Genomic DNA, 14,572 nt, shown 5'->3' with positions numbered 1-14,572 from the left:
TTTTCCTCACTAATTTTATTTTAATTCAAACCAACATCATATTTTATTTTAACAATTTAACTAGCATTTTACCCTCGACACGTTAGAGAGGCGTAAATTGATCAAAAAAAAAAAAAAAAAAAAAACAGTAGAAAAAAAAGTTGTTATGTAATAAAAGGTGATTTATGTTTTTGTAGTTGAAATGTAAATAAATTTGAACTCATGCAAATTTGTATATAAATAATTTAATAACCAAATAAAGTTTTAAATTTACGTCGAAACATTAACTATATCCAAGATTGTCAAAATCGGGATCTACGTAAGATTGTTTTTATGTTTGCAATATCGGAATCGGGATCCTAAGATGCCTCAAAATAAAACATAATTTTAATTTATAATGATTAAACATGAAAAATATTTCAAACATTTAATTTTTCTTTCAAAAGTTATAAAAACTTAAAAATATTAGTCATAAGTCACAACACAAAATGATAAATGGTAAATTGGTAAATGGTGAAGGACATAAAGTGGTAAAAAAAAAGTTTCATTTGCAAGCAATTTTTTTTTTAGGGAAAGTAGGATTGGATCAGATCCCGATCTTACGATCCTACCTGCGATCCTAGCCTAAATACGATCTATTTACGATCCAGATCGTTTTTCATACCTAGGATCGTCCAATTTTACGATTAGGATCACGATTTTGACAACTATGATTATATCAAATTTATACCGACAGATAGATAAAACTAAATAGGTAATAAATTAGTCACAAACTAAAGTTATGGATGCAATTTATAGATAGTAAAAGTCGAGGGTGTCAAAATAATATTTTAAAAGGTAGAGAGATTAAGGTTGTGTTTAGTTACGGAAAAACACTTTTCATTTTCCGTTTTTTGTTTTCCCTTTTCGATTTTCGTTTGCCGTTTTCATTTTTCATTGAAAAATTTAGAAAACACGTTTAGTTAAACTTATTTATTTTTCATTTTCAATTTTAGAAAATTAGAAAACGTGTTTAGATGTGTATTTTTCTATCGGTTTTCATTTTTAGAAAACGGTAGCGGTGGTAGGGTATGGATGGAGGCGGTGACAGTAACGGGTCCGCGACGGTGGTGGTGATGACATGCGATGGTGGTGGCGGCGGCAATTGTGTCAGTGGTGGTGATGATGGTGGTGCTAGTGACAGGTTAGTGGTGATGGTAGGTCGGTGATTGTCGTGGTGGTGTTGGGTGAGTGGGGGTGCGAGTGTGTGTTTATAGGGGTAGGTGTAGGTTTGTGTGTGTGTGGGTGTGTGTGTCTGTGAGGGTAGGGGTGGGGGTAGGTGTGGGTTTATGTGTGTGTGGGTGGATATGTATGTGTGTGTGTGTTGGTGTGTATGTGCAGGTGGGTGCGTATGTGTGTATGTGTGTGTGTTTGTGGGTGGGTGGGTGGGTATGTATGTATTTGTGGGTGTGTGTGTGGAGGGGTATGTATGTGTGTGTTTGTGGGTGTGTGTGTGTGTGTGAGTGAGTATGTATGTGTGTGTACGGGTGTGTGTGAGTGTGTGGGTGGGTATGTATGTGTATGTTTATGGGTGGGTGGGTATGTATGTGTATGTGTTGGGGTTGGTGTGTGTGTGTGTGTGTGAGTTGGTATGTATGTGTGTGTGTGTTTGTGGGTTGGTGTGTGGGTGTGGGTGTGTGTGGCGGGTGGGTATGTATATGTGTGTGGGGGGTGGGGGTGTTAAGATGGGGGTAGGTAGAGGTGGATGGGGTGGAGTGGGTGTGTGTTTATAGAAAAATTTTGGAATTAGAAAAATGTGGAAAACAATGATTATCAGTTTTCCAAAAATTTCCAACTTCTTTGTAATTTTAGAAAACGGAAAATTTTCATTTTCCGTGAAAAATTTAGAAAAATAGATGAACTAAACGCGTTTTCAAAATTCTCATTTTTCTTGAAAAAATTTTCCGGAAAACAACCCATTTTTCCGCAACTAAACGCACCCTAAAAAACTTATTTTCCAAAGTTAAGGACGCAAAGAAAATGTTATCTTACTAAGTAAAGCGATTCGAGTTGTAAATGGTAAAAGTCCAAAGGGTCAAAATGACATTTTAAAAAATAGAATGTGAGAAAAATCATTTTCCAAAGTACAAGAGTGTAAATTATGGTGAAAACATTCACCAACATTGTTTTTTGAAGGCGGTGGACATTGAGGAGGGAAACCGGCAAAAGCCTTTTTGTGTAGGTTTGATGGAGAGGTTATTGAAAAGTTGGTGAAGTTTTTTAGTCGTTGGTGTTGAGAAGCAAACCAAATCGAAGCAGTGGAACTATTGATCGAAGAACGGAAAACTACAATGGATAAAATTACACAGCTTCAAAGCAAGCCGACAGCTACACCCCAAGCCAGCTTGAAACATATACTTTTAACAAGCCGGTATGAATTTTAATATATAGTTAATTTAAAATTCATTAAGAAAAAAGTTTATGTATGTTTTTGATAGTTAAAAAATAATAATAATAATAATAATAATAATAATAATAATAATAATAAATAATAATAATAATAATAATAAAGAAACCCATCAATTAAATAGAAAACTAGAGATTACAAATTTTTAACTTTTATTTGAAAAAACAACCCATAATTTCAAAACAACTTCATTTTGATTATTTGTAAGTGACAAAACTTCAAAAATGGTCTCTGTGGTTTTTGAAACTATCAAGTTTAGTCTCTAAGTTCAAAAAACCTCACAGATGGTCCCTATGGTTTCAAAACTTTTAACAAATGGTCATTCCGCCTAACTCCGTCAGCTTTCTACCGTTAAGTGAGGGGCATTTTCGTTATTTCAATACACATAGACTATTTATGAGGTTTTCTCTACTTACAATATATATATATATATATATATATATATATATATATATATATATATAATTATTTAATTAAAGGCACTCTATCTCTCTCTCTCTCTCTCTCTCTCTCTCTCTCTCTCTCTCTCTTTCTTTGATTTTTGGTTTAGTGTCTGTAAGTTCCTAGAAATCGCACCGCCATTAATTCAACTACAACACCATTCTCCATCTTCTCCAAAACCATCAACCATATAACCATACACTAGTCTTCTTCTTTTGCCAAAATCATGTTCACCACCATACCTCGCCTTAAGCGCACCACCCATACCATTCACTGTCTCACCATATCTTTATGCCCACTTGTGGGAACCTCACTCTCTAACTCCTCGTTCTTTTGTAACATCGAATTTGAGTCTCCATTCTACAAGATCATCTCAGTGAACTCAAAGAGCCCCGACCACCCTTCCCCTCCCTAAATGTCTTTTCACCTTCTGAAAAGGTTTAATATATTTCAGAGCAAAACCTAATATCACCCCTATATCGGAAGGAGCTCCCCAAATTGCAGTCAGATATCCAATTTCTGGTTCATGTAACGCCATTAGAGGCATCACAAGGGTTCTACAACGACTCATATACAAAACCCAGGTGTGATCTCATCTTATTCAATTCCAATTTAGGAATTTCAATTCCACCACACAACATCGATGAAAGAAACCAGCAGTCATTGCACAAACTTGCTTGGAAGACATAACCAAAACCTGAAGGTCAACAACCTCATGACTAATCTATGCAAACTCGGTGTAATCCTAAGCTCCGAGCAGCTCAAATCTCTTCTCCGACAAATGGAAGAAACTCGTTTAAATTTTAGACAAAATTGTGAGAAAAATATACAGATTTGAGGCTACTGGAGGTTACCTAAGGTCTTGGTAAGCTGCCTTAGGGCCAACTAACGACCATAATATACCTTTCTGCAACAAGGTGTATTCATGTTGGATTCCATACCTATTACATGAAATTGGAAATTATAAACATCGAAACTAGAGGTGGGAAGTCGTTTGTGAAGTGAAATTAGGAAAAATACCATGGGATTTCCTTCTCAATCGACTCTGGGGTCACTAAATTGAGAGAGAGAGAGAGAGAGAGAGAGAGAGAGAGAGAGAGAGAGATGGCCCTTTAATTAAATAATTATATTTTTTTTTCTTTTTTTTAAATAGCTTCATAAATGGTCCATGTGTATTGAAATGACGAAAATGTCTCTCACTTAACGGTAGAAAACTGACGGAGTTAGGCGGAATGACCATTTGTTAAAAGTTTTGAAATCACAGGGACTATCTATGAGGTTTTTTGAACTTAGGGACTAAATTTGATATTTTCGGAAACCAAGTGGGACCATTTTTGAAGTTTTGTCTTTGTAATTTTTTATAAATTTCAAAAATTTATAGTTATTTTTTACTAATATTTTTATATAAATAAAAACTAAAATCTTTCGTATTCAGCTTTCAAATTTCTGATTATACCTATCAGCTTCTAAACGTGAATCTGTGATAGAAATCTAAAAGTTTTAATTTGTGATAGAAATCTAAAAATTGATGAGAAAAAAATTAAACTTCAAAAGTTTCACAAAAGGTGCTCTTCCTTAAACTCTTAAAGGTGTAGAACTTGTTATATATAAAGAAAATCAATCAATTTGATATATATTATTTTGAATAAAACGTTTATTTAAATTTAAATTTAAATCATCTCTTGTTACTTTTAACTTTAATAATTAAATTAGGAATCAAAACCAAACTTCGCTGGAAACTGAAAATTCAAATAAACTATTTAACTGATGTTACAAATCCAATAACTTTATAAATATTATGTGTAAAAAATTCAAATAAACTATTTAACTGATGCTACAAGTTCAATAACTTTATAAATATCATACGTAAGACCTATGTATTACATGTGTTAAATTAAAAAATCAATAAATATAAAGATCTAAATATTTAAGAACTTTGGATTTATAAAAAAATAAAAAAAAAATAATGAATTATTAAAATTGATTTTTTTTAATCTTTTAAATTTAATAAATAAACAAAATAAACTAATAAATTTTAATTTGAGACTTTTGAAATAAAAAGGTAAATCTTCTAATTAAATTAATATTCATTTATTACTATATTAATTGTAATTGTTATATTAAATATTATGTAAAATTTATTAAAATAGAAAAAACCCATAAAATGGCATGTAAAAAAGAAATTAAATCAAAATAACCACATTTGATAAATTAATTGAGAATATGATATGCGCTAAAAAAAATCTTCATTTATTAGAATAGAATGGATAGATTCTTAAACTTAAATTTTAATTTTACTTCACCTGATTATTTGAATTTGGAAAAATCAGAATCAAAACCATTTCCTCCAATATTGTAAACTTAATCACTTTGATTCCACATCACATTTGTTCATCCGATTACGATTTGACGTTGTGAAATGAACCATTACAAATTATGTATCTTGTAGTATGTGTATACTTTGTTCTCTAAAGTTTATTTTCAATACATGTTGATGAAAAACTATAAATTTGTAAAATGTACACTTACAATGAACAATTACAAGTACGTTAACAAACTGACTTCGAAAATATTCCACTATTCAGTGTTTTTTCATGCAATTTCACACTTCCACAACCCTTAAAAATGGTGATTTAAGTTTAAACCATTTGAATATAAATTTGAGCAATGTCAAGATGAATGAGGATTGAGGGCTCATCACACTTGAAGTAGAAGTTCACAAAATATGTACAACAAACCAAATGTAAGAAATACAAGTAGCCTTTGCAACATTTCAACAAAAGGCTTTTTATTTGTAATCAAGACAAGATGATATACATTCACATTTTTTTAACAATCAACAATACTGCTTCAGCTCTTAATTCCCCAAAGATCTGTATGTATACCTTGAGGATAAGAACCATATCTAGATCATTCCTTTTGCAAGGGGAATAGTTCAAGATCCTGCAAAAAGAAGGTGTTCATAATATCTTTCTGGGATAAATGCAATATTAATAACCAACTTTCATATATTTGCTTATTATAGCATCCTATTTTCATTTCATCTACAAAAAATTATTGGGTAGATATTTCACCCAAATAAGAAATATATTTGAGAGTATAATGTTATAATTTGGTAGGTTTATAAAGAGAAAGAACATACTCTGGTAATATAATGGAAGTCACAACTCACAACTCACAGAGAAACAGCCATGCAATGAAGAATTGAAGAACCAACAGGAACAGAAAGAACCACATCAACCCACAAGATCGAACCGCTTAATCCTCCATCTTCATCCGTATAAACTTCAATCTCTGCACACATAATTGCTTTCTCACCACCACCACCCTCTTTGCATTCCCACACAACACACAACCTCCCATCCAAATCCACCATTGTTGCACCACATAAAAACTTCGGTAACCCTTTCTCCACCCCTCTTAACTCCTTCCAAGCATCCTTCTCAACATCATACCCTCTGATTTTCCCCAAATAATCGTAGCAATACAAAACCCCATCTACAACTGCAGCTCGCCCCCTCCATCCCATGTCGAGCCTCTTCGGAACTCTCCCCCACTCCATCTCCGCCACATCATAAACCACTCCGCCCCTGTCTGCCATCGCATAAATCTTACCATCTATAACAGCATTAGCATGCATCCATTTGTCCTTTGCCTCAACCGAACTGCTAGGTAGCGGGCACCACACCCCCACCGCCGGATCGTAAACCTCCGCCCAATTAATCGACCGAGTCCGATTATCCACCAAACATCCACCCATCACATATATCTTCTCATTTACCGTCGCTGCAGCTGCAAACTCTCTCCCAACTCTCATTTTAGGCCCAATTTCCCATTTATTAACCCTACAATCGAGAACCCAAACAGATGTCGAAGGAATATCGTTAATCGAACCGCCGATTAGGTATATTTTGTGGCCGAGTACGGCATATGCAGAACCGACGGGTTGAGTTGGGATGGGCGGGAGAGGATATAAGATGCCTTTATCGGTAGGGTTAGGGTTTGGGTGATAATACCACTTGAAAGAAGAGTTGTGGCGGATGTTGAGGTAGAGGGACTGTTGTGTCGAACGGATGAGGGAACGGGTGGCGAAGAAGTGTGGGGAGCGTATGGTGGATCGCCATAACTTGGAGACTAGTAAGAGGGAGCGGTGGTAGGACCGTGGAACTCTAGCGATGCATTGGAGTGCGACGTCATCTGGTAGGTTTGGTATCAGCAGTGGTGGTTGAGGTGGGAGCGAGGAGGAGGCGTCCGGTGGTGGGTTACCGGAGTTAGTTTGGTCGGTCATTGGTGTTCAAGTGGCCTCAGATGCGTTCAGTTACTTGTTTCTTCATGTTGATCGGATGTTTTGTAAAAGATCTAGAAATAGGGTAATGTGCAATTAAAACATGATATGATTTTAAGGCAACATTTTGAGTAAATCCTTTTAACGTGATCCAATCCTATTGTAAATATTTTTAAACGTGACATGATTTTATATACATTGACCATTGCTTGTTTTTACTAAATTAATTTTGTTTTTTAAATTTGGTTTTGTTATTAGTGGGCATCTTATTTTTATATATTTTATATCAATTAAATAATGGGTTGTTTGACCTTACAATGCGGCATCCCCGATTTGCAAGGTTATAACTAAGAGAATATTTAATTTCTCTTTGGATATTGTATCACGCATCTCCGATTTGCTAGGTTATAACTAAGAGAATAATTAATTTCTCTTTGGATATTGTATCGCACCTTTTGGCCTAACCAATATTTTGTTTTATTATTGGTTAAATAATTTACAAAATTTGAAGAAATGACAAAATTCTTCTAACGAAAACAAAATATAACTATATATTTATTTTAAATTTAATTGTTTATTTAAGTTGTATAAGAAGCCTAATCGACATATGCAACCAAGGTTCTAAATGGCGTGAGACATGACATTACGGCAAGGCCAAATCTCAAATTTAACGAGTCATGACGTTTTTCAAGACGTGATGTAAGGCGACGATTTTGTATTAAATTAAAATTATATTAGATCAATAATTAGTAACAAAAAGTTAACAAAAACCACAATTGTATCTCCGATTAGAAAAGACATAACAAAAAGCAAAAAAACCGTGTCTCAAACGAAAAAACACACGCCATAACAAGCCATGACGCGTCATATCATGCCTTGCCACACGCCACGCCTAACAGCAATGTTACGAGACTTTTCGTAACGGCAAAGGCACGTCTCACGCCATGACACACCTTTTAGAACACTATATGCAACAATATATTCCGTTCTACTAAATTTCAAGTTTTGAATAAGTAGGTCATATCACAACTTTAATTTCTTTTATTTCACAATATATATATATATATATATATATATATATATATATATATATATATATATATATATATATATAATATGTATTCTTAAATTTATATGGATGAAGCAATATCCACTCTTGTATCTATAGATAATCATTTCCCTAATTATTCTTGATTGAATAGTTAAATCATCCTAGATTTAAACTTGTGTCATTAGAAGATATTTATCAAGTCTTACTTAGTTAAGCCATCAAAAGTTTATTATATAATAATTAAATATCTCAAATTGAATATAATAAATTTTAAGTGAAATAAATATTTGATTTTACCCTTAAAAGATTAGTTAATGTCTTTAGTCATCTATCTTCTTTTCATCCAAAAATGTTGGAGATGGCTTTTATTCTTTGTAAATTTTAACATACACTCATTGATAATAAGTTTAACTTAAACCATTTATTTCACAAGAAGAAATGCATCTTAACATTATTCAAATACCTAATTAGTTTTCTTGATTTTAAGGTTAACTAGTTATTGAGCGTGTTCGGTACGGAGCGTTTGAGAGATTCTAGCGTTTAACAAAATGTTTCGTTTTGAACAGAATGTCTCGTTCGACACTACAAGCTTTTAGCGTTTAGTTTAAAACAAAACGCTCAAAATCCAAATGTTACTTCATGTAGCGTTCAACAAAACGCTACAAGCTACCCGCTACCCGCTACAAGCCACCCGGTATCAGCTAATTTTTTCGAACACGCCTATTAATAAAAGAATGGGGTAATATTTTTTTAAGGAAAAAATCACAATATTCCAAGAAAATATTTTAAATATAATATAGTTATTAATTAGGTGTAAGACCCATGTATTATATGAGTTAATTAAAAATAAATAATTATGAAGGTCTAAATATTTAAAAACTTTGGATTTATAAAAAATAAAAAAATAATAAACTATTAAAATTGATTTTTTATCTTTTAAATTTAAATAAATAAATAAAATAAACTAATGGACTTTAATTTGAAAATTTTAGAATAAGAAGGTAGATCCATTAATGAAATTGATATTTGTTTGTTACTATATTTATTATAATCATTACATTAAAGTATTATGCAGAATTTATTAAAATAGAAAAACCTATAAAATAACATGTGTAAAAGAAATTAATTCAAAATAACCACAAAATGACATTTGATAAATTAATGGCATGTTTGCCACTGAGCTTTTAGAAGCGTTTGTTAGCATCTAGTTTTTAAGTTTAGACAAAAATGTTTTAGTTTAAACAAAAAACTTTGTTTGGTAGTACGAACGTTTAAATTTTAGTTTAAACAAAACGCTCCAAATTTAAAAATTACTTCATATAGCGTTTGTGAGCATCTAGTTTTTAAGTTTAGACAAAAATTATAACGTGTTTGGCACGGAGCTTTTGGAAGCGTTTGGGAGCTTCTAGCTTTTAGCTTTTGACAAAACGCTCTAGTTTAAACAAAAAACTTCATTTTACAGTACGAGTGTTTAGCTTTTAGTTTTAACAAAACGTTCCGATTCTAAAAGCTACTTCATGTAGCTTTTAACAAAACGCTCCGGAGCTTTTGAAACCAATTTCCATAATTACCTTTAAAAATATATTTATATATTTTTTTCTATTTTTAATCAATTGTCATTTTATATAATTTTATGTATTTCAAAAGCTTCCAGGTACTTTTGCCAAACATTCATATAACAAATAAAAGCTACAGCTTCCCGCTACCAGCTACCAGTTACACGTTACCAGTTAACCGCTACCCGTTTCCAGCTAACAACTACTTTTGCCAAACACACCCTAAATGTTACAGTTTTTCGCTACCAGTTATTCGCTACATGTTTTCAGCTAACAACTACTTTTACCAAACACGCCCTAAATAATAGCATGACATGTGATAAAAAAAACCTTTATTTATTAAAATAAATGATACAATTTATTTAATGAATGTTTAAACCAAAATATAATGACGTAGTGGAATACTTAGTGTAAAACTTTTCACTAAAGTAATTAAAATTTAAGAAAATATAATATATTGACTATTTAGAAAATTCATAAAACATAAATAATGCTTTTGACAAAATTAAAATATAATATAAAATTAAGCAAAGCATATGATCAATTTGCACAGAATGAATAAAACGAAATGCATCCTCAAAGTAAAATGTCTCAAACACTTTATGTTGATAACGGTTTGATGGTCACTTTGAAGCCACTCCCGCCAAACCTTATCGGTTATCGTACCAACTAAACAAGGGTCTCTCTCTCTCTCTCTCTCTCTCTCTCTCTCTCTCTCTCTCTCAATGTCTTCCATATCTGTGTCGCTCTTCGGTTCTCTTGCTCGATCTACACATTCTAGAAATTGGGGAATCAGATCTTCCTCAGCTGCTCCCCCCAACGTCGACTTCACCTCTCTCGAATCCGCCATCGCCAAGGTATTTTATTCTTCGACCTGTCTTCCAAAATTAAGAAATTAAACATGATGCTTTCATTCAACGTCCCATAGAATTACCATGATAACTTTTATACTCGTATTCGAATCATATAAAAAAAACCCAATTTCAGGGGGTTCCATTTCAAAATAACCCTTCGATCCGGCATTACTGAACTTGTATAGAACTATAGATGCAATCGAAGCCTGTAATTATTACACTAGTTTGTTACTTAAGCATCAAACACTGAGTAGTGAATGTAGTTAGGGTGATACTGAAATGTTATTTGACAACCACCAATTAACATCTGCATGCTTCCTATATAGATATTGTTTTTCGGAGAGAACAATCACCCAATCAGTTTTATTTGGGTTTAGATTTTTTCAATTTGTTTAGTATCCTGCATTTGATTTGATGTAATTCAATTTGCATTTGCATTTGGTGCAGAAGGATAGTGATGGCGTTAAAGAAGCACTCAGTCAGCTCTCTGAAATTGGTTGGGCCAAAAAGTGGGGTTCTCAACCCTATGTATCCCGTCGCCCCGTAAGTCTTTACTGACTACATGTATCCCCTTTTTTTCTATATGATAAACCTAGCTAGGGTTTTTTGATAGTTATTTCAGATGGAGTCATATCTGATATAGTGGTAAGAGGCATATCAAACATCCCCTAAGCCTAATATCATTTAACAAAACTGCTGGATTTTTTTTTTTCTTTAACAGACATCTCTGCGTGAGTTGACAATTCTTGGATTGAAAAACGCGGAGAACCTTGCAATACCTAGTGTTAGAAATGATGTAAGTTCTCATGAACGTGTTTAATTAATTAACTACCATGATTTGAGTTAAAAGCTCAATGATGCCAGAGATACTCATCTTTTCACATAAATCTTAACTTTATGATATGATATATTTATGTTTCATGAAATTAATTTCATGACAGTGATGCAGGCTGCTTTTCTTTTCACTGTGGTGGGAACTACAGGGTTCTTGGGAGTTCTTGCTGGTCAGCTTCCTGGGGTGAGCTTATTTATTTCATTATCATATATACACCATCAACAAAATGCCAAAAGCTTTATGTAGCCCATGTCATTGGAATAATAATTATAACACATGATAGAACTTGTTTTCTCATTTTTGTCTATTTTTAAAGTGGTTTGACTTTGTAACTGTGGTTCAAAAATAATGCAGGACTGGGGCTTCTTTGTACCATATCTGATTGGGAGCATCTCTTTGGTGGTTCTGGCTGTAGGGAGTATCTCACCTGGGTAACTATAACATGAATATATATAATATATATATATATATATATATATATATATATATATAATGGACGATTATACCCTTTATGTATCTGTTACTATATAGCTCATTTCTTCAATCTCTTATCATATATAATGAACACTCTGGATCTATCTCATTGGTTCACCTATGATGTAGGCTTCTTCAGGCTGCAATAGGTGGATTCTCGACATTTTTCCCTGATTATCAAGATAGAATTGCCAGACATGAAGCTGCTCATTTTCTAAGTAATTTCTTCTCATAGATCTTTACTGATTTCTGATACAACAAACACAAAACAAAAAAGTGATGAAACTTGACTTCATTGTTACACAAGAAAGAATTCAGCTAGACTGGACAAGCTTTTCCTTGTAGACTGACTATCCCTAATATGAGAATGAGAAGGGTATTTATGTCTTTTGCACATACAAGAGATCAACAGATAATCTCTGTCCCACCTTTTTGGGTGATCCATTGATATCAACAAATAATCCCTGGCATTGTACTTTGTTTATTTTTTGCAGTTTGCAATCGTGATGCTCTGATTATCTGTTTAATTTTCTTTGAATGGAATGCAGTTGCCTACTTACTAGGTCTCCCTATCCTTGGGTACTCTCTGGATATTGGAAAAGAGAATGTGAATCTGATAGACGAAAAACTTGAAAAACTCATATACAGTGGACAACTTGATGCCAAGGAACTTGACAGGTATAAGTAACATTACAAATTTTCTGCTAAATCCTTGCAAATTAAGCTAATACTTATATATATATATATATATATATATATAAGAAAGCCTCATTTTTTCTGCATCAAGTCGAAATGAAACAATATTTTAACTGCTAAACTTGACTCTCAGGTTAGCAGTTGTTGCAATGGCTGGACTAGCAGCAGAAGGTCTAAAATACGATAAAGTGGTTGGTCAATCCGCTGACCTTTTTACCCTACAGGTAACTCAATACCTTGAGAACCTCAAGTCAACTCTCAACTTCATTCAACTGTAATCTCATTCTCATGAAATTCTTTTACATAAATGTAGAGATTCATAAACAGAAGTAAACCACAGGTTAAGCCACAAGAGCAGCAAAATCTAACCAGATGGGCAGTAAGTCATTCGATCCTGGACTGGACTGGACTGGACAAGCTTTTTAGGTCTGTTTTCTGTGATGAGGGCGTTCTCGTCTTTTTGTACAGACAAGAGATGGGCGAGTTGTCGGCGTACCTTGTTTCACCTTTTTGGATTGGACAAGAAATTAGTCTTAGTCCAATGCAGATTGATCAAACACAGTACAACCAGTTGTGTCATGTCATAGTCATATACTGTGTAACAAAGGGGGTGAAAAAACTGCAGGTGTTGTTTGCGGGGTCACTGTTGAAAACAAATCAGGCACTTCATGAAGCTCTAATGTCTGCAATGTCAAAGAAGGCGACTGTGCTCGAGTGCATTGAAGCAATCGAAAAGGCTGCTGTATGATTCCAAGATATATATATATATATATATATATATATATATATATATATATATATATATATATAATGTCATATACTCCATAAGACTGAGTTTGCAGCAATTTGAATAGCAGATTTTTAATCACAAAATATAGAACTGGTGTTAAATTTAATACACCGAATTATGCATATAAGAATTATTATCCCCAGCTTGAAACAAAACTCATCCTTGAGTGACTATCAGGATATAAGAGCACATCTGGTTGGAATATGGTGAGGTCAAACACATTGAATGTAGGAGAAATGGACCAGCCATCCAGAAGATCAACGACATAGGCATTATCATTCACTTTTCGAAGTATTTTGCAAGGGCCAATTTTCTTTATCTTAAGTTTGTTATACGAAACTACTGGAAACCAATCTTTTCGTAAATGAACCATAACAAGATCTCTCACCTTAAAAACTTTCTCACGGCGATGTTTGTCATGTGCTTCTTTATACTTAGAATTGGAAATCTCCAACTTTTGTTTAACCTCCTCTTGGACTGCATCAATCTTTTTAGCTAAATTTTCAGCTACTAAAAAATGACCAGGTAATAGAGGTAGCTAAATAAGGTCTAGTGGATACTTAGGTTGCCTTTGATAGACAAATTGAAAAGGCGATTTACTAGTTGGCCTCTTGACCATGTTATTAAAAGCAAATTCAGCTGGAGCTAGAAATTGGTTCCATCGTTTAGGATGATCCCCACAAAGACACCTTATCAAATTTCATATGGTCTTGTTCACCACTTCTGTTTGACCATCTGCCTGGGGATGGAAAGAGGTACTAAATTGGAGAGTAATTTGAAATAACTGCCAAAGAGTGCACCAAAAGTGACTAAGAAACTAGGTGTCACGATCAAACGTTATTGTCGAAGGAATGCCATGTAAACATACTATTTCCCGAAAAAAAAAATGTTAAAGCAATATTAGACGCATCCGTAATTTTCTTGCAAGGGATAAAATGTGACATCTTAGAGAAGTGATCAACCACCACAAACACATAATCATTTCCTCAATTCCTCTTGCTGTCTTGGGTAGTCCTAAAACAAAATCCATAGAAATATCATCCCAAGGACCTTCGAGTACATGCAATGGGGTATATAAACCAGTATTTTGGGACCGACCTTTGGTTGTTTGACAAATAAGACATTTAGCAACGAATCGTCCCACATAACGACGTAATTGCGGCCA

At 33.4% G+C, this 14,572-nt stretch overlaps 2 protein-coding genes across 2 annotated transcripts; one reads left to right on the top strand and one right to left on the bottom strand.

Annotated features, from left to right (window-relative positions):
- Positions 1 to 5,498: 5,498 nt before the first annotated feature.
- SKIP6 (SKP1 interacting partner 6) lies at positions 5,499 to 7,254 on the bottom strand. The gene is made up of 2 exons (XM_078966667.1): positions 6,009 to 7,254; positions 5,499 to 5,809 (listed from the first exon to the last, which is right to left on the bottom strand). The coding sequence occupies exon 1, from the start codon at positions 7,152 to 7,154 to the stop codon at positions 6,042 to 6,044; it is 1,113 nt and encodes a 370-aa protein (XP_078822793.1). The 5' UTR covers positions 7,155 to 7,254; the 3' UTR covers positions 5,499 to 5,809; positions 6,009 to 6,041.
- Positions 7,255 to 10,357: 3,103 nt separating this feature from the next.
- On the top strand, positions 10,358 to 13,689 carry LOC145007926 (uncharacterized). The gene is made up of 10 exons (XM_078966574.1): positions 10,358 to 10,615; positions 11,060 to 11,155; positions 11,334 to 11,408; positions 11,562 to 11,630; positions 11,802 to 11,878; positions 12,051 to 12,139; positions 12,470 to 12,599; positions 12,751 to 12,841; positions 12,931 to 12,996; positions 13,243 to 13,689. Exons 1-10 carry the CDS (start codon positions 10,484 to 10,486, stop codon positions 13,363 to 13,365), a joined length of 948 nt encoding a protein of 315 aa, XP_078822700.1. The 5' UTR covers positions 10,358 to 10,483; the 3' UTR covers positions 13,366 to 13,689.
- The last annotated feature ends 883 nt before the right edge of the window (positions 13,690 to 14,572 follow it).

Source organism: Lactuca saligna, chromosome 1, assembly GCF_052625555.1.
Source record: "Lactuca saligna cultivar CGN05327 chromosome 1, ASM5262555v1, whole genome shotgun sequence".
NCBI lineage: Eukaryota > Viridiplantae > Streptophyta > Magnoliopsida > Asterales > Asteraceae > Lactuca > Lactuca saligna.
The sequence above is the reverse complement of the archived record's forward strand: the minus strand, read 5'-3'. Positions and strand labels throughout refer to the sequence as shown.

What these genes read in the sequence shown, in the direction of transcription:
- SKIP6 (XM_078966667.1), bottom strand. Translation starts at nt 7,154, where the DNA reads ATGACCGACCAAACTAACTCCGGTAACCCACCACCGGACGCCTCCTCC.
- LOC145007926 (XM_078966574.1), top strand. Translation starts at nt 10,484, where the DNA reads ATGTCTTCCATATCTGTGTCGCTCTTCGGTTCTCTTGCTCGATCTACA. An exon ending in CCTATGTATCCCGTCGCCCC is followed by an intron (nt 11,156 to 11,333) that starts GTAAGTCTTTAC and finishes TTTCTTTAACAG; the next exon opens with ACATCTCTGCGTGAGTTGAC. An exon ending in TTGCTGGTCAGCTTCCTGGG is followed by an intron (nt 11,631 to 11,801) that starts GTGAGCTTATTT and finishes AAAATAATGCAG; the next exon opens with GACTGGGGCTTCTTTGTACC.